This window comes from Dermacentor albipictus, chromosome 8 (assembly GCF_038994185.2).
Source record: "Dermacentor albipictus isolate Rhodes 1998 colony chromosome 8, USDA_Dalb.pri_finalv2, whole genome shotgun sequence".
NCBI lineage: Eukaryota > Metazoa > Arthropoda > Arachnida > Ixodida > Ixodidae > Dermacentor > Dermacentor albipictus.
Window position 1 is genome coordinate 119,371,202 of NC_091828.1, and position 26,873 is coordinate 119,398,074.

Consider the following 26,873-nt stretch of genomic DNA (forward strand, 5'->3'; position numbering starts at 1 on the left):
CTTTCTGATTATGAGGCACGCCGTAGTGGCGGACTCCGGAAATTTTGACCCCCTGGGGTTCTTTAACGTGCACCTAAATCTAAGCACACGGGTGTTTTCGCATTTCGCCCCCATCGAAATGCGGCCGCCGTGGCCGGGATTCGATCCCGCGACCTCGTGCTCAGCAGCCCAACACCATAGCCACTGAGCAACCACGGCGGGTGCTATCAAACGTATCCTGAATTGCGAAAAAGAAGATTAGAAACTCCGTTCCTCTTCCTCTTTCTTAGATTGGACTGAAAACTGTCTTTGGTGGCCTCGACCCTTGGGCACAGCGATAGGGAAGTAGGCGATGCGATCCAGGATTTCATTGCACTGTCCGAAAGATTTAGACTATGAAATCCAAACTTCAGGTTCTGCTAATATTCTACGAAGCCCATTATATTAGATGTCACGTTGCTTTCATTTATTCCTACATTCTATCAAACTCATAAGCTAGAATCTTCCTATTACTTCCCATATACATATTCACAACTTTTGCTTACAGTTATTTAATAATTCTTTTTTTTATTGTTATGTGGAACTACCTGGTTCTTGGCCAATCCCGACAAAGTGGGTCTGTGCCACTACGTCTATAGGCTCTACATCTACGTATCAGCCGTGTCATTGTCGAAGAAATCGTCAGCATCATCGTGAAGCACCCCAGCGACGCGTTCTAGCCAGCTCTCCCGGTTGCGTGACCAGTTTTTTCAATTTGTCTCCAGGTAAGTGTCGGCGACACGCTGCCTACTTCACCCAACGGGGGTTTTGCTGCACGTATGCGACACAGCATAGGCAACCCTACATAGGCTGCAAGACGCCGGGACTCGTTACAGCTCAGCTTCGTCGACAGCCGCTGCTGTAGGGCTACAAAAAAGAAAGAAGAAAAGAGAAGCGACTCTCCGAACGTTGACAGATTTGCAGATTGATTGAGTACTGCGGCGGTAGCTTAATAGCTAAGGCATTGCACTGCTGAGCGCTGCTTCGTGGGTTCAATCCCGAGCGTTGGCGGCCGCATTTCGATGCCCGCTATTGGATCTGGAGGACAATCCCACCGCTGTCCACCAGTTACTGGATTTTGCCTGTGAGTGCGGTTGTTGGCCGACGTTGAGGAGTATTTTGAGGTGCAAACTGGAGGTTTATTATCATCATTTACAGAAACAGGACAATGCAGTTATTAGTCATAAAGTCATTGATGGCCGGCAGCAAATCGCATGCTCCGGCCCGTGGCAAGAAGTCCGAAAGAGATGAACGAATCAAGTAATGCTTCTCTCTGCTCCCTCGCTCTCGCTTTTAACTCCTTCGGTGTCTCGGGGTGACGTGATTTTCGGCCAATTTTCGAGCCCGTTCTGGTGTTATCGTTTTGCTCCAATGGTAGGCGCCCGTGCAAGTGCCGTAACATTCGGCTTAGGGGGTCGCTCCAAGGGCTCCACTGTCCGAGTGATGACTTTTCACCCATGTTGCCGCCTGGCCTGTAACTGCCGTCACAATTGGCTCAGGGGGTCGCTCCAAGGGCTCCAATGTCCGAGGGGTGACTAGCCATTGTGTTGCTTCCGGGTTTGCAAGCGCTCAGCGGGGAGATGAGGGTACATACTTAGCGTTGCTTTAAGCGTCTCTGTGAAGGCCGGCTGCAAAGAAATTTCGGACCGTGTAAGACGCTTAGCCTCCGCGCTAAATCTTACGTTCGAAACACAAGTGCGTGCGCCACAAGAAGCTCACGGGAACGGGTGCTTTCGGCACTGAAACCGGAAAAGGCGACGTCAAAGTCTTGGAGGTCATGTGCTGCTTCCTCGCGTCGTCTGTTAAGCGGCTGTGTGTTAAGCTGCAGACAAATTTAGTAGACGCGCAGAGTACAGCTACAGTAAAACATTCATGCCACTATTTAAGTGAAGGGCCTCGTAATTAAAGATCTACTGGCGACTGCATGTAACCCTCCACTCTATAGCCGTGCGTTTTCACCTCGACACGTTCGGCGAGCGATCAGGCCTAAGCTCTGCCTTCACTGACTCTGCCTCATGATCTACCGTCATGTCGTCTACTTCCGGTATCTTGGAGCCAGCATGCGAAGCCTCTCCGGCCTCTCCACTAAACTGCTTGGCCGTCGATCACTAGCGAGAGCTGTCCAAGCAGCGTGCGTTGCAAGCGTTATGTCCCAGCGTCGAGCGTGTCCGGTATTCCGGTAACCGCCGGCGAGCTGGGCGTTTTGGCGGATGGGCGGATGAGTAAACTAAAGTACCCTATACCGCTGTGATGAAGGGGCTTCTGCGTAAACGTGAGCAGCCTGCATGGTGTAGCCACCTGGTGGCGCAAGACATTGCAAACCGAACACAGAGCTGTTATTGTTGCAACCAAGTGTAAAACACCCTAACCATTTAAAAAGGCAACGTGCTCAGGATTGCGCTCTTGCCGAAATTTTACACCAGTAGCAAAGTAGAACACACTTGGTTACATCTATAAGCTCTGCGTTTGTCTGCTTCAACATTGCGCCACGAGGTGGCTGCACCGTGCAGGCCGTTCACGTTTGCGCCTCCGCCCATCCACCAAAGCGCCCAGTCCGCCTGCATTTAGCGTTATACCGGACAGTCAAAGCTCTTAATTGCTGTAGTAATCCTCTTTCGTAAATTGACGGCCACAAACGCGTAGATCCTGGTGCCGATCGGATACCAACAGCCTGATGCGCTGCAGCCACTGCACTCGCCTGCTGCCTTGCAGAGGGATATGGTCTCGCCGCTTGAAATCTCGACCATCGCTAGATTTGAGGCCCACTACACGTAACATGGGCGAATGATGGTCCTCGCGAAAAACAAGCTTCGAGACCAACACTGACCGCGCCGCTCACGTCAACAGGGAGCACGTTGTGACAGAATCAGACGACACTTTCTGTGTGCCAAAGGTGCTTGAGTGCAATGATAAATTGCTTTCAAGGCGTTCTCTTGTGTATTCTCTTTTCGCTGCTTTCTTATCTATTAACAGAAATTAGCCAACATCCCAACTATTACGAACAACACATGTTCACCATAATGTTGGAAAAATTATCGATAACGTAATCTGGGTAGTCAGTTGAATAGCTCGCCGAATATACGTCACGTGCGTGAGCTACGTCAATTGTAACGGGGCGGCTGAAGACTCACTGGAGCGGCGCCACTGCGATCCGTAGCGATGCATATTTTAAACTCCTATAATAGATATGCACTTCCCCGGAGTGCTTAAATGTGTCCCTTAATTATCTGAAAGACCTACCCTATCAACTCAATACTTTTGTACAGTATCGCCAAATCGGTCCAGAGTCCCTCAAGAGGCTTGTAAATAAAGAAATTAAACAACCAGCTTTCCTGCATCTTTCCCACAATTACTTCAATCGTATATACTAGTTATTCATTCATAATCAATTTGGCCAAAGCGAAATTTATTGCATTGCTCTTGAACTTCTGCCATTGCCATCGTTCATCAACCTTGCCGTAGTACCAGCGAGTGATACTTTGCTGCGCCCTAATCACAGGCAAGTCAACCGGAATAGCGTCGCTATATAACATTGTGATGTTGGAGAATAGGTGCTTCCACTTTCAGGTTCATCAACTTGGGAGCATGTCGTACGCAACGGCTTACCACGATCCACCGGCTGCCACCGATGCCTACAGCCAAGACGTCCAGATGACTGCTAACTCGCCTGCCAGCGAGGCGACGTACAACCTGACAGCATCGACCTTCATCAAAGGTATCCAAAATGGCAATCGCCGTCGAGCATTAATTGAGAGCATAGCTACAAAAAAAAAGATTATACAGATCCTATGCAAATTTTGCACTCTCTGTGATGCGAAGCTTTCGCAAAATAGCGATTACGTGCCTGACGGACAAATCGAGAGGACGCGAAAACCACCGATGTGGCTTCAACGATGGGAGAGGTGCAAGAAAAATGGCGTTATTTTGTTTTGTTTGCTTTTTGTTTTTTCCTACGCAGTCACACTTCGCAGTCCGTCTAAAACTGCAAATCTGCACTTGCATATCATCAAGGTATCGGCAGATAGCACTGCCTCCACGATCGGCGCACTTTTTATCACTTCATCTCTGGGATCAGCCTAGTTTACTTTATGTCACTGTGCCTCCAAGGACGGAATACCTTACTCCGCATGAAGCCAACCTGTCGCTCAAAACTCGAGGAAAATAATGAATAACGGGATTCGCTTTAATGAAAGGATTGTGCTCTCAAAGGCTTATATTTGTTGTACTGATGAATTCCGATAGTTAGCTACCGTCTGTTGATTCAGTGCGTAATTCCGTACTGAATATAGACGACAACTGGCACACCTACCGGCGTATAGTTCCAAGTGCGGCTACATACAAACCGATTCGTTACATGAGCGTTGTCCTGCGTGTAAGGCACAGGGAAAGACAGCGGCAACGGTCAGCAAATTCCGGGAGGGCTCAAGTACAAAGCAAGTAGAAAAAGAAACAAGAATGACGTGAATGGAGTGTGGCAGGGTGCTTCGGAAAGAAGAGGCATTATCGCGGCTATAAATGAGCAAACGAACGCACTGATAATGCGCGCAGACTACGCCATTTACCACTCTGGAAATTAATCTTTCTCACGTAACTTTCGACGCGATAGCGTTAAGCGTACCGTGTCGCAGAAAATCCGGCGTCGGTGCAGGCGCCGGCTTCCCACGGCGGACGTCGCTTCGACAAAAAGTATTCCGATCCAAATTCTGAACCACGCATACCCAACCACTCTTGTACCACCAAAGTTTTACGAGTACACAACTATACGGCGTACCTCATAATCACGTCGTGGTTTTGGCACGTCAAACATCAGATTTTTCTATTTTTTTGTTTTTAGTGGGGAGCGCTGAAGCCTTAGGACCAATGAATCCTAAAGAAACACAAGAAAAACGTAGGACAGCTTTTCTATTTATTTCACTTCTCTCTTTCAGATGACAAAGATGACGGGTCAGTATACATAGCCTGTCGGCTTGGTCTTGACCTTGATCGAAACGTTCCAAGATTGCTCACATATTCGAACGACGAAGTCTTGAGCAACTCCGCGGCAGCAACAGTATTTTGTAGGCGTCACCCTTAAAAGCGAGATTCACACGAAGGAAGCGATCGCCGATTCCTTCATCGGACAAGTATGACCCCGCTCAGTTTCGCCGAATGAAATTAAGCCACGCAAAAAGGAACAAAAAAAAAAACGCCGCACACGAGGTGCTAATGACGCGATTCGTTGCAGTTGATACACTTCACGCTAGTCTGCAGTACTCGTATGCAATAGTGGTGAGTTTTAGGTACAGCGCGTGTGCAGACCTTGACGTAGGGTTCTGTGCATGCGCAGTTCCATGGCGCTAGTTCTTGCTTACGCAAGCCGCTTGCGTCCCCTAACCTAAATCTCACTATTGTTCCGTCGTGTGAATCCAGAGTTTAAAGGAATGTTGCCACATTTAAAAAAAAAAAAATCTGTGGACAGTCTACCACGTGCTTTCCGCTTGCAAGAGAATGATCTACTTGGTAATTGCGAAGACGGGCAACACTTACAAAGACGTTCCAATCTGGTTCTGCAGTTGGCCTCGAAATGCTGGATCTCACGCAGACAAAAATATCGAGACGTCGCGACAGACCCGAATTCGGTGGCGCATTGTAGCGATGAGATTGATATGTGATGACGTTTGTCATGAAACAGGAACGCGCGGTTGTTTCTCTTTTTCTGGATGCAATTGCATGTGTCGCTCGCAGCGGCAAATCAATAAATCACTGGACTAATCAATCAATCAATTAGTGACTCAATCAGTCAATGAATGACATCAAAACTGTTATGTACACAAATTTATTTGAACCAATAGCCTATTCCACACGTATCTGGTCGACGAAAACAAGAAGGTCATTGTAGGTCAGCCACATGCCTATCACAAGTCGGGACCTCTGGTTTATATATATATATATATAGTGATCTCCTGAACAAATTTTTGCAACGTGGCCTAAATCATGGATATGCGGCCTCAAAGATGTGCGACGTAATGCCGCTGCATTTCTCTCGCATTCACAGCTAAATCGCCACTGACTTTTCTTACGCAGACGAAGCAGCATGGCACCGACAACGGTGATGCTGGCGACGGCCATCATCGTCTTCGTGCTTGCCAGCGGAACAATCATGCTGTTGGCGCTGGGTTTTGGTAATCACTATAGTTTCAGTGTCTGAGTTTACATGCTCGCGCATGTATTCAAGAAACACGTCACTATTGAGGTGGGAGAATGTCAACATCTATGCGGTAGCATTCGGAGAGCACTTGACGCACATTTCGGGAATTATTTATGTTTGTTTGTACCGAACCGTTTGCCCGCTGACCCGGGTACACTGGGTAGTGTTGCGATAAGAGTTTCCAAGTGGCCATTAAGGGTGCGATCTTGTACGCGTTCCAAAATAGAACGGAGGCGGTCCGTTCCATCGAGCCGCACACGGTTGGTCAGTTTGAACGGTGAAGAACGCCATGACGTCAATTATGAAGTGATATCTGCTGTCAATCATTCCGTGTTGTCTGCTATCGGACGAACGCAACGGAACGGACCGCCTCCGTTCGAGTTTGGAACGCGTACAAGATCGCACCCGAAGTTTCCGTGGCTGGTGATGTACCTGGTGCTCGGTGATTGAGGGGTCCGGGCCGTCGTCAAAGGATCGGAAAAAGGGTTTATTTACAAATTTATACGAGAATGGTTAACATCTCCGAGCACAAGTACGAGCACGAGCACACCCTTACCACACTCGCGATCGGTTTTTAAGCACTTCTTCCCCTTTCTCTCCTCGAGGAAATTCGCTGTCCTTCTTCTTGGCCAGTCACAATCGTCGAACCGTTAAATAAACCCCGCCCATTACGTCGCACCATTCCGCCGGACTCCGCCTCCAATGTTGCGCGATAGCCTCCGCATACGGGACAATGACGCGGCAAAATGGGAACTTGATGTTGATGTCGACGTAGTTTCCACGGAACTCCTCGAAGTTGGCCTCCGTTATATATATATATATATATATATATATATATATATATATATATATATATATATATATATATATATATATATATATGTATATATATATATATATATATATATATATATATATATATATATATATATAGAGAGAGAGAGAGAGAGAGAGAGAGGAGAGAGAGAGACGCGTACGATACACGAGTCGCAAGAGCAGTAACCGTTCGCTAGGGTACAGTTACATTATTTACAGCAACCATTCTCTGCCAAAAGCGGACTTCTTCGCATACGTAGATGCCAGCTGGGCTTGAGTTGGCCTCTTTTATCAATTTTTTTTTCCAAATGGTTATTCCATTAAAAAGGTATTTTTTGTTTCTCAATAAAAGACGGTGTTTAGGCGCGTGTCTGTCGAATGTGTCTTAGCGCACGGCTATTGAGTACCGTTGAATTCTTGAATTATGACAATGGTTGAAATGTGGCAAAAAAAAAAAAGAATACAGTGATTGATTTTCAGGCTTCGGCTCCAATGACCAGAAAACCGAGACGCATCAGCATGACGAAGTTGCCGAAGACAATCTGGGAGACGTTGCAGACAATAGCATGATCGTGCCGGAATTCAGGCTTAGCACGGCACTGACGACAAGGTCGGGAGTCGAAGGAAGCACCAGCCATTATACCGCAGCACCCGCTTTTCCTGCAGAGGAGACCATCATGGAAACGACATTGACTCCTCCGACATTGTCAACCGTACCGCTCAAGAGTAAGTTTATTAAGAGCGAAAGCAAGCCTCTAGAGGTGTACGCCGTCAGTTGAAATTGCCTTCTCTTTCCTTTAGTAATTGAAATAAGATATACGCTTGGTGAATTTCTTCGGGTGTCATTCTGCTAGAATGGAGGAAAAGGTACAAGGACGGAGCTTCTGCCCATGTCTGACGGCGCTAACTATTTCGGCGCTGTTTGACCACGCTTTCGGGTTCTTGGTACAAAACCAAGAACCCAAAATACAAAATCGGCAGTAACTGCTGCGCCGCGGAGGTTTCGGATTCAGCCAACCTCGAAACCGGAAAAACGCGGAAGATAACTTTGACGCTCACCAGTTCTAATTTCGTGTTTCGGATAAGGTGTTCGCGTTTTCTCTTCCCCAGCCTGAACTAACGCGGATGAAAACGCGACACCTTTTCTTATTTTTTTCAGCAGCGATGTCACTTTCTGTTCGTAGCTTCTCCCTCATTGCCACAGAAAGAAGACCGCGAGTATAACCTCTGATAAGCTTGCGAAGGTGAAGTGAACTTAAAGTTAAAGGACACAGGGGGGGGGGGGGGGTACACTTTAGAAAAAGAAAGCGAAAGGTGAAGTGCCTGACAGGGCCCCGCCCCCAGCAACCACGTTCAGCACGTGGCAGTCGGCAACATATTAAAATAGAGGCACCTTATAATCTAATGATATCATGTTAAATATATCCTAAAGACAAAGATTATATAGCATCTTCCAATATAACTCACATTCAACAAATTTAATAGTTTACGTTAAGCTGCAAGCGCTGTTGAACACTATGTCTGTACTCTGAAAAAAGTACGCTCATAAATGTTCTTTAGAATGTGTTTGTTATTGTTAAGAAACAGTCTTAAATGAAAGTGCGTTGTTTGCGTACGGTGATCCCTTTTACATTCAGTGTTGTGCGAGAGATGTAATTGAAACTTTAGTTAATATGTAGTTCGTAAACAGATATGAAATGTATAATTTTATTACTACCTGCCTGATAGGACTCTATTGCACCGCTTTAGGCTAATGACTCCTTCATAGTTATTGTACCTTAGGGAATTGAAATGTGTAGCCTTACTTCTAGTATACGGCATATGGACGAAAACTCTTATTGACTGCTTTTCTATAGAACGAACAGTTTAATGATAATGTTGGCAAAAAGTGAAGACATCACATGACCAAAAGCGACCGAGAAAGAGATTCCTTATTCTGGAGCCACCGTTTCGACAGGGTGGTGTTACCTACCCGCCGTGGTTGCTCAGTGGCTATGGTTTTAGGCTGCTGAGCACGAGGTCGCGGGATCGAATCCCGGCCACGGCGGCCGCATTTCGATGGGGGTGAAATGCGAAAACACCCGTGTACTTAGATTTAGGTGCACGTTAAAGAACCCCAGGCGGTCGAAATTTCCGGAGTCCTCCACTACGGCGTGCCTCATAATCAGAAAGTAGTTTTGGCACGTAAAACCCCATAATTTAGGGTGGTGTTACCTGATGCTATATCTATCTACGATCAAATTCGCAAAATTAAATCCTGGCGAGTCTCCATACTAATTATTATTTGTGTTACATGTTACGTAATACCCCCCCTCCCACTTCGGCTGTTCTTACTGAACTATGTTGCATAATCACGTGTTAATTTCAATTATGACGCTATATTAATAGAATACCAACTGAGTCACCGTGGCTCATATTTAAGAGGAAGCTTTAGTTCGGCCTCACTTCCGACGCCGCCTATTCAAATAAATGTAAAACGCAGAAATGCTTTTCTGAAATAACCTCTGGGCCGATTTTCACGAAATTTTTGCTATTTGAGAGAAAAAATGAAGCTCTAGTGACTGTCGGAAGCGTAATATTGATTTATGGCCTGAAAGTGTTTACAAATATTTTTATATAATTGTGTGATTAAAAAGAACGGAGGCCCGAAGTTCACGAATACTTTCCTCTGCAACAAAGACTGAGATCGGCGTTCTGTAAACGGCATCCATCAGAACGTCCAAAGCGGACAAATTTGATATATTAGATAATAACTTATCTGAGTTCGTTACAATGTTTACGAAGCTTTTGCGGAAGGGCTACTCGCATATTAGTGGCGGACTTGAGAACCACGTATAATACATTAGGTTTGCTTGCTTTAGATTTGCTATTAGGTGCAATTTACAGGATTTCGGGATTGTTTTTGATTGCTGGGTTGCAGAAGTGTAAAGTTCATAGTTTCGATTTCTGGAAATGTGCTATTTTTGTCAATTCTTATAGCAGAAACAATGACTTAAATAAAATAAATCCGCTTCGTGCAATCACTAGAATTTCAGTTCTTTTTCTTTTATATACAATGAACCTCATCAAATTTGGTGCAGTGGTTGCCGATAAAAATGATCCCCCCCCGCCGCACCGGAGCCAGAGCTTGCTCTCAAGGCTTCATTCTGAATTCTGATAGCGTTACAAAAATCCGCAGAAATCAAATGGCAGCGCCTGCTGTGCACGGTTGGAACCATGCTCAACCCCACGTCAGAGATGATCCCGCATGATGGATTGTGCGATTACATGTTCTACGACTCTGTCTACAAGAGAGGCCCCACGACGTTTGAACCCAACAATGTGGAGGCCGCCTTGAGCATCTTTTTGAGCGAACGTCAGTATTATCTCGACACCAAGTTCGGCATCGGCTTCGCGTACAAGTGAGCAGACCTTTTCTTCCGTTGGTGTTCATTCAGTCGAGTGAAGTACGAATTGTGTTAAAATCCTTCTGACTTTTGTATGATTTTAAACGATTTCCGATAGGTGCGCTTGCTCTTTCAAAGCTGACAGTAATCGCGGTTCTGAACGTCGTCGAATTCTCCCACTTCAGAAACTGACCATTTTGTCATCTCTGATTGGCTTGCAAAGCTGCTACGCCTTCGCTCAATGGTTCAAAATGCCAACATGGCGGATCTAATGAATAGCGGTAGAGCAAGGAACTTCGATGAGAGCCAACATTTCGCCAGGGGCACTTGTTCTCCGAGCCCTGACGAATACAAGTCCTTAAAGAAGTGTTTGCTCTAGCGCCATTCATTGTTCCATCCCCTCTCATCACCCGATGCCTCGATTTTTATGTAAACTTCTGTGTTGTTGGAGCGCAGCAGAATGTTATAACACTGCGCACCTAGATTACTTTCAGAACAGCAGACTATTATCAACACAGGCTTATCTTTATGTTTTACATGGTCCAGTCACTCGTGATATTTTCCTATCTTTTAACAGTGTTTATTCGAGATTGTCAGTGATCAAGTTGTTTTCTTTTGTTGGTCTGTGTTGAACCACATCTACGGTATGCTATGGAAATATCTTGCAGTTCACTTGTACGCTTTTCGTGTTTAGCTTTGTGCATGGCCAACGTTGCGTGCTTATGTTACGCGAAACACCTGTACCGCAGCATGAATCAAGATGTAGGAATAAAAGAGGGATAAATGTAAAATAAAGGAATGATCCTGCCTTGTCTTTTCGCTGAGGACATTATCTTTCTTTCAGTGCTTTTGAACAATACGCTATCTGTCGCCTCATTAACTGAAGTGCACTCTTGCAGTTCTTTAAGTAATAGCGCGCGGGCATCGACCCCACAGTGGGTCAGTGACCTTGCAACTGCGAGGCGCGTCGGGATCAGCGACAGTAGGTGCAAGCATGCAAGGGGATTTCCACTTTTATGTGTTTTGTTGCTCTGTTCACTTCAGGAGCGTCCCTTGCCATTACAAGGCAGCTCACATGCCTTGCGGTCGACGCTGACACGCTATCAATAAAACATCGTAACGGTGTGCATTATTGCAAAGGGTATTAACGCCTATGTCATTCTTCGCATTGTCAGACCAGTTTTCTTTCCTTGTACATACTACCTAGCTATCCCACCAAACATTTGGGCTCACCACGCTGTGTGCCTTCCATGCTGTAACTAATGAGATTATAGAATGAGTTTCGTCTATACAGCACCCGCGATGGTGTGGCTTGCACAATCATATTTCATAACTGAGAGTAGTGGTGCATCAGCTGACTCGAGTCAGTGCGCACGGACGCTGCTGGCTAATAAAATACGGGTCGCAAAAATTCGTTAACAGCACACTGCGCACAAAATTCCCGATGTCAAAAGCGAGTTTAAGAAGTCCTTCCGTGGGTGTAATGGTATTTACTGAATACTGGTTGACCGGCTGCGTTGACGTGAGCAGTCGCATTGGTTACGTCATCTTGTGGCCCAGTGTTTAACTACAGAAGACTTGGAGAAGATGCAATGTCGCAGTGTCCAACTTGTAGGGAATGCCGCAACACCCCCGTCTTAAGGCGTGCTGCACCATTGTCACGTGGTGCCCACAGCGATGCGCCAGTGTTAAGTGGCTTGTGCACCTCCGGGTGGCGTGAGATTGGCGAAGGTGGCTTGAGATGGCAGCCAGCTGTTAGGTATGTTTGTTAGCGACGGCGTTGCACTCATTTGTTTTATTATGCAAGTTTTAATGAATATTCCTTTTTTTGCGTGTACACTTTACTTATTTCCGTCCTACGTGAATCAAGAGGAGGTAGCCGCAAGGCCAAATCCGCAGCAGTGGCACCCAACGTGGTGCCCGAACCCACGACTCTGAAACTAAAGGTCTCGTGCTCCACCGACTGAGCTAGCCGCGACGAACTACAGCCTAATTAGTGATGCGTAGTCTTCGAATCGTTTATGTTGCTTGAGCCACTGCTTTGACACAGGTACTTGTCTTCGTCAAGGCAGCAACTGCTTTCCTTAGCACGCGGTTTTACGTTTTACTCTCCCTTACCCTTCATTGGGGAGGATGAAGTTAACATGAGAACATATACTTAGGCACTGGCGTGACGTGTTGCTTTTATTTATTTCCTTTCGACGGGAACGCTTATGCCAAAGAAAAACATTTCTAACGCGTCGTGGTTGGAGAAGGCTCCACACGGTGTCGCCACCAACGTTGTCACGTTTGTGGTAACCCAATATTGCATGAAAAGTATTAGTTTGTACGGACAAACTAAAATTATATAGTGACACAGTTGTGGGCGTCCTGGCTCGAAGCAAGGACGTTGCCACGAATGTTGGAGAAGTCTTCAAAATGCATTAAATGCGGAAAAATAGAGTTTTAACACTTTTGGTCGCCTAAGTGTTAGGCAAGGGTGAACATGCGGAGTTTCATAGGTGTTTTGAACTTTACGACAAACCTTGACGTCATGTAGGTACAGGCGCGAGCTGAAGTTACAACTCTCCGCGAATGGTGGGACCACGCCGTTCATGCTGCGGTACTTCTGGGACCAAAATATTTGCGAATTTGGCATCCTGGACACTCCGACAAGTGGTCTCGACGAAACTGCCTTGGAAGAAATGTTAGAAAGCCTGAAGGTTCGCATGTCCTTGTGAACAATATCTTTTTTTATTCTCCAACAGACCAGCATAAAGCGCATACAATCATAATGTCTGCCAAATATTGTAGCACTTATCTATTGTACGACTTGATCTTGATAATATGTATAATATACAAGGCCTACCATTTTCGTATAGCGTTGTGCCAACAACGCGTTGTTTTTAGTTTATATTTTTCAAGCGATTTTACTTCGCCTGAAAAGCTTGCAGTATGCACAATATTTTGTTCACATTCCAGTCGTGCATATCTCTGCATTCCGGTTGAAAATTTAACTGGAATTTCTGCTTTGAATCCAGTAATCTTCGTATTTTGTGGTGTTTGCTTTTTACATTCAGGTGAACCTTAACGAACCCCAGATAGTCGTAATTATTTTGGAGGCTCCCATAACGGCGTTGCCTATAAAGCGTCATTGTTTTAGAGAGAATGACGCTGACATTTGGGTAATTTTGCCGATCGGGGGCTAACATGTCGCGTCTTCATTTTCATCACAGATGCTACACGAGTTCTCGATAAGCCAGAGATCTCAGGGCAAAAGCTGCCTCGTTGTTTTCGCCGGGCCAGCTGCGGACACAAGCTTGGAAAATATCTACTTCGAAAAATTTTCGTAAGCATCGTGATAACTGGGCCCGGCATGAAGGACGTAAGACGCGAACCTATGGAAATTTGTGATCGCGTTTAACTATGTCCAAGGTAATGATAGTGTGCAGCCTAAACCTTGAGACATTATTCTACGGGTCTTTAGCGACGTGATTCAGCATGAAGTCGGTGCTACTGATTAACTCTGACTCACTGATTTCTTTAAAATCTTATGAGAAATTAGCCTTCTTGATTAAAAGTGCGAATAGTGTTCCTATGGCGTATAACATGACCTGATACTTCAAGTGGTTTCCTTTATCAGAAGTGCCTCATCTTTGTGTTCTAGATGGACGTTTGTAAAACTCGCGTGAAGTGGTTGCTGCTAGTTAGCACCTTTTGAGAATGTCAGCACTGCAACAATCTTGATAATTTCTGATTCGTGAGACCGTATTCACTTTTTTCAGAAGCTTTTCTTTTCTCACATATTTGTTCGCAGCAATGTGAGCGTGTGCTGGGAAAAGATAGGGGGATTGAAGCGGCTTTGTAGTTCTGCAGGTGATTACGATATCGCTGCCGTGCCTCCCGTTGTGGCGGCTTCATTCTGATGGCTACACAACGTTAAAGCGCTTTTGTACCACGATTTTGGATGGACATGTGAAAGTACCCCAGCTGGATGAAATCATTGCCTCGCCCCCTGTTCCTGTTATTTTAACGCGATAGCGTGAAGGGTCCCGCGACGGCGAAAATCCTGTGTCGGTGGCGGCGTTGTCAGAGTTGTTCATGAGCGAAAATATCCTTGTATATTTAGGTGAATATACATGCCAAGGCTTGATGTATGACCTGCGGTATATGCGGGTTGTATTGCCACACCATTATATCACTGAAGTCGCTCATACCTTGTCTTACAGTCTCGACAAAGTTATTTCTCATCATTTTGAGAATGAGGGCCGTCAAACAAATGTCATGAAACAAAACACTGATAGCGCATGCCGTTTATGGTAAATCTTCTCATACATAAATATTAAAAGTTCAAAACAATAACATAAATCTGAAATTGATGTAATTTTCTTGACGCCGCTGTGCACTACGTAGGGGATCGGCCCACGCAAGAGGCCGCGTTTCTACCAGAAATCTCGCCTTCGATCATAGCGTTCGCTGCAAATGTTTCCCGGAAAACTCTAGGGTTACATAAGCCACAGTTGCCAGGAAACGGGAGAAGCACTCAGGGACCTTTGAATGCTGTTGCGTTCCACTCTGTAAGGCGAGGCTTAGGCGTCCTCCAATTTATTTATGACATTTCTCATAGTCGGTGTACTGCTTTGTCTGGTACCAGGACCAATTAATTTGCGAGTCACAAACTTGGAGTCTCACTTAACGACGAATGAGTGCCGCTGTGTCATCCACACGATTTCCCACGTCTCTTCCAGTCATATTCATAAACGTCTGTGCACGCGCGTGCAGAAAGATCTTCACGCCAGACATTGTCGTCATCCTGAGCCACTACGGCCAGGGTGACAACACGATGCAGGACTGCCACGTCATGCCGCCAACGGTGCTGACGAGGCCTCCAGCGCTCGGTACCAGCCGTGGCTACAAAGAAGACCTGGTGAGAAATCGTCATTTTGTTAAAAAAATTAAATTATGGGATTTTACGTGCCAAAACCAATTTCTGATTATGAGGCACGCCGTAGTGGAGGACTCCGGAAATTTCGACCGCCTGGGGTTCTTTAACGTGCACCTAAATCTAAGTACACGGATGTTTTCGCATTTCGCCCCCATCGAAATGCAGCCGCCGTGGCCGGGATTCGATCCTGCGACCTCGTGCTCAGCAGCCCAACACCATATCCACAGAGTAGTCACTGGATAGTGATTTTGTTTAGTGCGATGCATTATTCACAGATGCAATATTATTAGACAATCGCTGGAAGGCGACGCGAATAAAAGAACGGGCTGGACGTTCTAACAAAAAGCACTTGGGAGTAAGTGCCAATATAAAGTTGGTGACAACCTAAGAAATGCATTGTCAAATACACCGCTGTCCAACTAAAAAAAAAGAAAGTTCTTTGCCAATGCGCCAGTCAATTACGTTCGGGCGTTTTCATAACACTATGGCGCAGGGTGGCTTCTTTCAGTACCTGCGTATGTCGTAACTGCGTATTGGAGCGCGGAAGCACATACAGAAACTTTAATACGGGCTTGTTGGCGGTGCTCGTATGAAATTTTTACGTGTTCACCGACTTTATGGCAGTCTGTAGTGCGCACATAACATGGGAATTCATAAAGCGACATCAAATCTCTATAAAGATGTTAGTTTAAAGCTAGGAACACGTATTCAACAATCAGCCTATCGCATTCTTGAAACGTCCCTTCGTGCAGTGTTCTAAGTAAAATGAGTGAAATCACTGATTTCATTACGGTTTTGTTGCTCCCATTAGGTTTAGCAACAAAAAGAAGCCCCTTGACTTTACTTACTCTTTAGGTAACGTTACCATCACAAGAACTGACAAAGGTAAATATTTAGGCATCACACTTAGCAGTAATTTCAATTGGGAACCGCATGTTTAAAATACCTTTCGGGGTGCACTGCAGCAATTGTCGTTCTTGAAAAGGAGACTGCGTAATACCCCTCCTGCAGTAAAACTAATTGCATACAAAGCGCTAATACGACCAAAATTGGAGTATGCATCGGCTATTCGGAGCCCTTGCCAACAATACTTAAAAAATCGAAAGAGTACACAATTTAGCTTTGCGTTTTATTTCTTCTGTTTGCTCCCATCACTCTAGTGTCAGCAACTTACGTAATAGGGCCAACCTACAAAAACTTGCGCAGCGCAGGATAATATCTAGACTAACATTTATTTACCAACTTTATCACGAGAACTTTAAGCTGTCACGGGAACGATATCTTCGGGATCCTTTCAACCGATCAGGATAACGCACCACAGTAAAACTATTAGACAGCCAGTAAGCCACATCAATGTTCACAAGTTCTCTCTATTTCCTCGCGCAATGTATTATTGGAATACGTCATCTGAGAAGGCAGTCAACTCCGCCTCGTTGGAATCATTTGTTCAATGTATTAGTAATATCAACTTTTGTGGAAATTCGAGGCCAAGTGGTGTACACTCTGAGTTGATAATATTACCTTGTTCGAGTATTCAATTATGTCATCTGTGTCTAGCGTGTTGCCATGTTTTTTTTTTCATTTTCGTATGTATGATATCTTTGCGATTATGTCAAGTAATTAGTTTAAATTTACTTCTCTTGTTTGTATTCTTAGTATCCACTCCTGCATGGGCCCGAGAAGGGCCTGCAGTATATGTAAATAAATAAAATAAATAAATAAATTTCTAATAGTGACCTTAATGACACGAGCATGGCATGTGGCCCGGGGCTTAATTCCAGTTCTTGAGCTGGATTACTCCAAGAGGCGAACAATGCATGTACAAAAACCTGACAACTGACGAATGAACAACGCTTCACTAATTGTCTCTAAAATTAGCGATTTTAGGTTATGAATTCCGAATGAGCGATTCGAACCGGTGAGTTCACAAGGTGTTGAGCATACAGAAGATGCCTCTATGTCGTCTCCCTATCCGCAGTGTTATTAGATCAATAATGAGTCAATAAATTAATCAACCAAGTCTGCATAATGAATGGTCTTCTTTTTTTTATTGGGAGAAAAAACTCTGCGATTGTCGCATCTATGCTGAAATTAGCAGGGTAGATAATGTTCCATGTCAGAAAAACTTGCCATAAGCATAACAAAGAACAGAATTGCAAACAAGACAGTGCTTCACCGGAAGGGGGAGATTTCAAGTTATGTAATGTTGTCGAACAAATAATGTCTAAAGCTTAAGCCAGACTTTCGACAAGACTCGTCTTCGTTAAGGCACACAACTTTCTCTAACGAAGACAACATTTTTTTGCGCAAATATCGGCTCCCCACTTGACACATTGTTGGATGATCCAACGATCGTCACAGTGTAGAATCGTGTCATCTGCCACGAGCAATATGTAAGCATTCTGCTAAGAATTGATAATCAAGTGATCTGATGTAGTGCGTATCACCCCTTCGCAGCGAACGGCGGCAGATACCATCGGCAGGCTGACTGCACGAGGTGTGAACGCATCGTGGGCGCTTTCGGTCACCATGAAGGGCCGATGGACGGTCCTCAAAGCCGGGCAACCGCCAAACTTCCTCTCTCTGTGCGAGCACGACCCGGGGGCTGAATCCTTCGGAAGCTACACGGATGTGAGTTCTTCAGTGGGCGCTTGCATGTTGCTCATCCTATCGAAGACACCGTGTTTGGGCTTAGCGCAGCCAGGCGTCGTAGCGGGCATCACGCCACCGAGTCCGATCAACAATATGAACGTTTCTTAGCCACTGGTGCTTGCATTTAGCTGGTAATATGGCAACAGTGATATTGAGTGTCGTAGTAATTAGAATGCGTGGCTTTGAAAACGTGCGCTTTCTGATGCAATACCTGCGCGGTTGTTGCTATCCTCCGTTTTTTTTCTTTCTTTCTTCTATGCGGGAAGCAGGGTGACGACGGAAGGAAGAAATGTTATCAGCGGAATTGCTACTGCTTGGTTGTTGTTGGGCATGTAAACTATTTACCAAAAATTTCTGCCACCCCATCCTTTCCTAGCTGAGCCACTTTGACATATTGAAGCAGCGTTTTTTTCTATCGCCTTTTGAACTCTTTTGTCAAGCTATGCTGTACTTTGATGAAGGCTTCGCGTGATTTTGTTCTTACTGCATTCACGATTCTCCTAGAATTTTCCCCTAATGTTCCACTGCCCTATATTCCAGTGTATCATCGCTTTATTCCAAATGCACTCTGTGCACTCTTGTACTTGTGGACCGAATGACAGCATAGTACAAACATTATGGTACAATGATTACGCAGATTAAAAAAACTCGGTGCTTTATTGTTCAAGATCATTGACATTGCACGTCCTTTCGAAGCGCCTGTTATCATATCCACCATGGTATATTTATCTTTGTGTGCGTACATGTATGGGCGGGGGGAGGGGGTATGTGCGTGCGTTTGAGTGTCATCATCATCATCATCATCATCATCATCATCATCATCATCAGCCTGTTTACTCCCACTGCAGGGTAAAGGCCTCTTCCATACTTCTCCGACTACCCCGGTCATGTACTAATTGTTGCCATGTTGTCCCTGCAAACTTCTTAGTCTCATCCGCCCACCTAACTTTCTGCCATCCCCTGCTACTCTTCCCTTCCCTTGGAATCCAGTCCGTAACCCTTAATGACCATCGGTTATCTTCCCTCCTCATTACATGTCCTGCCCATGCCCATTTCTTTTTCTTGATTTCAAGTAAGATGTCATTAACTCGCGTTTGTTCTCTCGCCCAATCTCTTCTTTCCTTATCTCTTAACGTTACACCTATCATTCTTCTTTCCATAGCTCGTTGCGTCGTCCACAATTTGAGTAGAACCCTTTGCGTAAGCCTCCAGGTTTCTGCCCCGTACGTTAGTACTGTGAGCACTGTGAGTGCTGTGAGTTCGTGAATGAGTGTATGTGTGGGTTAATTTAGCTCTCTCAAAATTTCTTTGTTTTTCATTTGCGCAATTTTATTTCCTTTTCTTGCATAATTGTGTTGTGCTTTTTGTCCACGTTTCGTGTGCTCTTTAGCACCTCGAGTTTGTACTCTTTAGCACCACTACTTGCACGAAGCCGTATTTTTTCTATTTGCCTGAGCGCGGCATGTAACTGTTTTTCCCACACTCCTCTCATCAGGTGTGTGATGATCCGGACTTCGACCATGATTTCTACTACAACTCAACAGTTCATGGATCACTGGTTCGCAGCCTATTGAATGGCCAGATGTTCTCGTTCGACAACGAGACCACGCTTAAAGAAAAGGTAGGACAGCAACGCTGCTTCACAATTTGACTGGTGATAGTAGCTTAGAAATTATTGAAGCCTTTGAAATCTAAACTAATTCTTTTAGAGAAAGTGGATTGATGCGCAGTATATGCCTACACCTATGAATGAGGAACATGAAGCCATGACGCAAGCAAAAATGGCCGACACCCTCTTTTCGGTGGTCGTCCAACCGGCGCTGCATAACAGAATGAGCATGGTAATTCTGAAATATTGAATCTCTCCAGAAACGTAATTATCAATCAGCAATGTGACCGATATATGACCAAGACACATACAAGAACACCGTTTTCACACTCTAGGTTCCCGAGTAGTTATTAATTTGATTGTTTGACCAATTAGAGTGATACTTTTTCGGCATGTCCGTCCGTACTTGAGCGCTTTCATGCAAACTTCGGCCACACGCCACATTGTGCTTGGCATGTGTCTCAGTACACACCTCTGGCCACTGGGTATGTTCCCGAAGAGACAACTTACTGCTGCGTGCTGTCTGGCCTAGCACACAGCCTGCATTACTGTAGCCATAGTATACAAGTTGCCCCATAAGGCAAATTCGGCACTGGTTACATATGTGCAACTGGATATGCGCCACTATGTGAGTGCCCATTTTTTATTCATTCATTCATTTTATTCACCAGATAGCACCTGGTGAATCTACCTGGGCTACAATTTGCATAGACAGTTTGACAAAGGCACAGGTAACCACGACAAAGCAGGCAGCGCAACTAAGCCAGAAGCAAGTGCAAACAGAAGCCCATACAGTAGTGCAAATGTGCTGCTAACAGCGACTGCAACAATAAGAAATAAACAAAACGAGAACTACATGAAACACCGAAGCACAGATACGAATATAAGCTACATGCGTCAAATGACTGTCACAGCATTTCCACAAGAAGTGATTGCAATTGATTATCAGACATGTACTGTGTTGGTTTTTACTTATTTAGGATTGAACGTCGATTGTGCTGTAGCATTTGTAGTTTGTAATGTGTACGAATACATGATATGCACTAGACATACGTGCTGCGCGTACTTATAACAGGCCTAATTCTTGACAGAACCCTCAGATTGATTGATTGATTGAAAACATCTTTATTTACAGGATATTCGTAGAACTCGTGGGTGGGCCGCCTATTCCGGTAGCCCACTGGTTACTGCTGCTGCGCTGGCCCTCCCCACCAGCCAGTGCTGACGGTCAGGATCATCGCTGAGCAGAATAGCCTCCCACTGCTCTTTACCCGACACCACATAAATCCCTCAATAAGTTGCAAGAGAACACTCTTAGGAGGCTACAAACTAATACATACCCAACGCCAGCTAAGTTACACCAGTGGTACCCTACACTATATTCCCCGCAATGCCCGCACTGTGGAGCGGTAGCTAACCTCTACCACATGGTGTGGGCTTGCCAGTTTAATCCCATAGTTGACCCCATCCCAAATCCCTCAAAAGAAACCTCAGATGTTCCACAGTGACATAAGGAGTATGAAACCCGAAGTATATTTAAACAAAGTGTCGTACTGCTCTGGTGCAACTCGTCCACACTCTTCTCTAGACAAGCGTCACGCAACGTCTTCGTCATCGTGGAAATATATGTACCTCTCATATAGACTTATTGAAGGTTCAAGAAGAGGGAGATAAGCGGGGAGGAAGCTCACCATCTTCCGTCCCGCGCAAGGCTCTGGGGGAGGGTAGGGAGGGAGACCTTTGTTTCTTCCGTGGTGCATGCTTGTTATCCTGCACGTATGAAGTGATTAGCCCAGAAAAAACTCCCATTGTTTATTGAAAATCATCCTCATCGCCATCATCATCAATATCACCAACGTATTTCGGTTCACAGTACGATGATCGCCTCTCAGAATCTCCAATCGCCCCAGTCTTGTGCTAGCTGAAACCATTTTATGCCTGGAAAGTTCACGACGCCAACTTGTTTCCGGTCATTCTCGACTGGGCGTTCTTCGCTTGGCACCTATTCTATAATTTTAACATACCATCTTTTATCTGCACTGCGCATTACATGTCATGCCCAACTCAATTTCCACGATTACAAAGAAGGCGCCAAATAAAACAACAGACGAAGGAGGGAGACACGAGACACGACCGACACACAGAGCCACAGACACAGATAGACGTGTCTCGTGTCTCCTTCCTTCGTCTGTTGTTTTATCTGGCGCCTTCTTTGTAATCATGCATAACCAGGTCGCCCACGAGCACGTGCTCAATTTCCACCTCTTAAAGGTCAACTAGAATATCGGCTACACCCATTTGCTCCCTAATCCACTGCGCTTACTTCCTGTCTCTTAACGTTAGGCCCATCAGTTTTCGTTGTATAGATCGTCGCGCGGTGTTTAACTTTCTCTCGTCATTTATTGAACTCCAAGTTTCTGTCCCATATGTTAGCACCGGTAGAATGCAATCATAGAACATATTTATATTCAGGGTTAGCGGTAAGCTGCCGGTCATTGTTTGTAATGCCTGCCGAATGCATTCCAACCATTGTTTTCTACTGGGCATTTTGTCTTCATGATAAGCGCTCCCTGTAACTAATTGCCCAAATAAAAGCAGTCATGAAGATATTCTAGGGCCTGACTGCAATCAAGAATTATCGGTCGCTCACAAGGCTATTGAATATTACGTCTTCATGGACTACTCTTAAAGCCTTTTGGATAAGATCCTCGATCATTTTTGCGAGTCATCTCAATCACTGCTGAGCATGACATGCCACCTGTAAATCGCGGGCTGCTGTGATGGCATGGTGTCCTGCACAGCATACTACTACAGAGTGGCTAATGTATTTCTTGGGGCTGTTTTTGCTTGAACGTTCGGTGCCTCATGCACCGTTCCGCGCGCTAACTTTTGACACAGTCCGGGATGACAATATAAAATATAAGGGGTATAACTGCATGTGCCAAAGCAGATGTGCTCGCACTTCTTGGGAATATTATACAAACATCTAAATACATTAAAAAAAGCAAATTGAATATTCACTGTCACTGAACATTTGCTGCAGCTATGCAGGGTGAAGGAGCAATACTTGTCAGTTTCCTTTGGCATCGCTGTGTTCGACGTCGACTACGATTACAACCTGCGAAGTTGTTGGTCGTGGTCCCATTTGGGGCACTACTCGAGGCTCTGGACCTTGAAAGACTTGGTGAAACACTTCGAGAAGATATTCGAAGAACCGTTGGTGATAGACCGCTGCGTTTCACTGGGGGACTAGTGTACTACTAGTACACTAATGGTTGGACCAGCATTGGTCCTCCATCACCTCTTCAATGAGATATCGAAATGTCAATAAATAATTGCTGCTCCCTTATCCGGTAAGCAGCTGCTAGCGTAAGCATGGTAATCTCTCAACGAACATCCAAGTCTCAACCATTTTTTAGCAAACAATTCCTTCAGTAATCGTTACATATTACGGTAAATATCCGACTACAGGAAAAACAAACACCATGACTAGTTTTAAAAATTGAGCGCTGGAAATTGAGTAAAAATTTATGAATTTAATGGCGACGTCAAACGTCGTCATCCTTGCTTTACGTCATGCGCCATAATAAAGCCGAGGCTCCTCCTACGGCATTTCTTCTGCCTTGGGATGGAAAAAAGTATTTGAATAATTTGTTACCATACCTTTATGACTGTAAAAGGAGCAGTTTAGAGATCCATGCTCTAGCTCCCCACTCCTTGACTTGATAATTTACGAGAAAAGTATTTGATATGCGGACACAAACTGCAGCGAATTTTTCTTTTAGTGTTGCTTGTTTTATTTTTGACATTCAGATAAATAAAATACAATTTGTTCGTTTCAGTGTGAAACTTGGACCATAAAGGGTAAATGAGTCCAGGAAAAATTTTACACAGTGACTCTTACACACGCGCTATTAGAATATAGTAAACTGACCCCTCTACTGGAAACGCTTAGAAGGAAAACCTCACCAAGAAACTGGCAGGAAGATTGTTATAGTCGACGTCTATGGTAAGCCAAGCTCAGCGAAACTGAGAAACAATGTTTTAGTTACTGAAATACTAACATTATAGTTACTACTTAGGCTCAGTGGTGCAATTTTATTGGAATCAGAGCAAGGACAACGCGACAATACAGGACTCAGCGCTAGCACACCAATGACTGTGTCGTCTTACAGTTTCTCGTGTTTTCTAGCTGCGCTAGTTTTGTCTGTCTCTGTCTCTGAGCACCATACACAGTAATGAGAAAAAGCTACCACTTGTTTAGCCTACGTATTCGTCAGCAGAGTTGCATTGCCTATGCAACACTCATTCAGTGTACCGAGTGAGTCAGTGTAGATGACTTCCGTAGAGTTTGATAACGCACTGAGCCACTTGATGACATCATGTATGGCTTGTGGTTCTTGTAATTAGAAATCCCGTGTTTAGGTTCTCGTTTTCCATAGCTTACAATTTTTTAAGTTTCGTTCTCTACCACCGCTCAATTCACAAGTTATCCGCGGAGCAGGTTGAGCCCTGTCATCGAACAACGAAAGAACAGCAAAATGCAACATAACTTTTTATTTTGGTTTAAAAAAAACGCCACAGGTTCCTTGTGATGTGTTAGTGAGCATCGTGAACACGAATAATCTGGTATCAGTGAGATTACTAAACCCAATCTGAGAAAACCTTTTCACATTGCGACAAAGCATAAGGGGCAAGCACGGCAGAGAAACGAGTTGGAGGGTGACAGGAGGAGGGCAGAAGCCTGCAGTGAGGCAGTTTTTATATTGACACGTGTACTTATCCTTTTCTCGGGGACTGCACGATTGGAGCCTACTGGAATGTTATCGATGGTTCTATGCGTTGTCTGATGTCACCGAAGCTTGTGTAATCTGATTGTATACACGACGCGACAATATATAGGCTTAAGCAAGTCAGGAACAACTGGTAATTGTTGTATAGCCTTCGTCCTACGTTGATGTTGAGCGAGGTACTGATCAGCATATATTTTATTACGTATTTCTCACGCCATCATGCCTGAGGTGGCTTTTTTATATTAGTAAAATCATTTCTTATTGCCAGAGCCCTGATGCCGGGGTGCAACTATGGGCTGTCCAGAGGGCCCACGATGCGGCGGTCGGGCAAGGCCTGACTGTCCCAACGTGGGAGCGGCCCGCAGCGCGCTGAGTCGCGTACCTCAGGACCTTATTAAAGTTTCGCATACATCCATTGCCACTTGCCCCACTTAATTAAGAAGAATGCTTGTTTCCTAATGACGATGTTTCCTGACGCTTGTATCCTGATGAGGCTTTACTGAGGCTCATCAAAAGCAGTAGTGTCTCAGTTACAGAGTGCAGTCGGGTTGTCTAATGACGTGTGTTCTTTGTCTCTTGGCTACGGCTGATTCTGAGCCTCCGCTATGGAGCACCGCGGAAGTAAGACCTATTTCCCTGCCAAGTAGTACACAAGCATAATAACTCAGTTACTGTATGCGTGTGCTAACAATAGCACACGCAGTCATTTGCATTCTGTTATACCAAGTGACTCGGCCGCGCAACCACGTGCATCTCAACCAATCAAGCTCTGGTGATGGCTGTCCCCCTGCCTTCTATGTGTTCTGAATCTAGCCGTATGAGTTCTCTGTCAGTAAAAGGATTTTTTTTTACTGCGAACACTTTTAAATATAAACAAATCTATGGAAATTACTCGATTCACGTCACTACCGATAATTTATCTGTCCAAACGGGCACCACTTTCAAAAGAAAATTGAAGCACTTTATTGACCAATCAAACAACGCACGCTAATGAACTTCTTAGTTACAAATTAGAACTAATATATTTATATCGGGAAGCTTGTCAAATATGCCAAGTTTTCTGTTGCTTTATTTAAAAATCATGACGTGAACCCCATATAACTGGCGGCAAATTATTCGTTTAATTTACTTGATTAAGCTGAACGTCAGGTAATTCAGTTTAAATGGCCGTTTTGAAATGCTGAAACACGGACCTAGATGTTAGGACGATTTCCTTCAGATCTCTAAAATGGAGGTGTTTCGTCAAAATTGGTAAGTATTAAGGTAATTCAAATCTTCTCTTAGGAAATGGATCGCTTAAGTTTTTCTAGCAAGTGATGTCCACCTAGGTCAACGTAGTTCCTCCGTAAGGCTGCAATTCAATTAGGTTTTGCAGGCTTCTTTAAAAGAAGTGTTCAAAGTAGAAAAACACATATTATGTTATGTAAAGTTATATGACAAGCACTCAGGACGACTCATAATGACACGGCGCTGACAAATGAGACTCTTAAAGTACGGTGGCCTGGCTTTCACTGGCGTCAAGTCTTGTACGTCGATTTCCAATTTCTTGTAATTTCTGCATTTTTGTTAAAAATTCAGGTTATTGTTCGCATAATTTTATTGGCTTCATTTGTCTCTTTCCTTATTTTGGAAATATTGTTCACTTTATGCATTATATGCTTGCAACGGATACTCTCGTAGTGACAAGTTTTAACGCTGGCGATAAAGTTACGCTGCGAAATCTGATATATCTTCTCCCTAAATAAGGTAACAAATGTATGTGGCGTTTTCCAACTCGGCCTACTTCAAGGGTTTTTTTTTTCCTGTAGCGTTACAGTTACGGTGGAACTTACGAAAATTTATTGACGTTTTAGTTTTTCCATGTGTCGTCTGGAATAACGGCCGCGAAAACGATGATGCACACGTGGCCCTTCGCTCTGTGCTGGTCCGATACATCATCCAACATCTGCAAAAAAAAAAAGCTGAATTCAAGCTAAATTTACAAAGCATTTTGTTCATAGGTACTAATGTCTAGTTGGTCAGCCACCTTAACGAATGTTAGTGACACGAATATATGGCTTATATTATTGCTGTAATTGTTTCTCAATGGATAAGAATGGCTTATATTATTGCTGTAATAATATAATTTCTCTCTGTTTCTCAATGGATAGGCACTGTTAGAGACCTCTGGCTTGGCGCGAGGCGTGCCTTCATGTGCAAGAACGTTGACGAATGTTGTCACCAAGTATAAACCTACATAATTTTGTCTTATCAAATTACGTACTTGAAGCGAACAGTCGCGTTCCTTCTAGAACATCGCGAGAACACGCATTACATTGGAAAACGCGGCGAGTCATCAGAAATCCATGATGCTCTGGACTCTTAGATCAGATTTTGTGAATCGAAGACTGCGCTCGCCGTTATCGTTCTGTTTTGTGTATTGCTGGGCACGAGATCGCTCTATCAAAAGTCAGAGCCCTAACTAGAGTAATAGCAGTTCTGTTCTTCA

The 26,873-nt window shown here is 44.6% G+C and overlaps 1 protein-coding gene and 1 long non-coding RNA gene across 2 annotated transcripts in view; both read left to right on the plus strand.

Annotated features, from left to right (window-relative positions):
* Window positions 1-26,873, plus strand: part of LOC139049088 (uncharacterized) — a 49,889-nt gene that overhangs the window by 6,765 nt on the left and 16,251 nt on the right. The window lies entirely within an intron of this gene.
* LOC139048696 (uncharacterized) lies at window positions 983-18,091 on the plus strand. The gene is made up of 10 exons (XM_070523188.1): window positions 983-1,102; window positions 3,586-3,733; window positions 4,947-4,962; window positions 6,082-6,179; window positions 7,502-7,747; window positions 10,200-10,422; window positions 12,947-13,109; window positions 13,623-13,735; window positions 15,169-15,313; window positions 17,789-18,091. The coding sequence occupies exons 2-10, from the start codon at window positions 3,604-3,606 to the stop codon at window positions 18,089-18,091; spliced, it is 1,437 nt and encodes a 478-aa protein (XP_070379289.1). The 5' UTR covers window positions 983-1,102; window positions 3,586-3,603.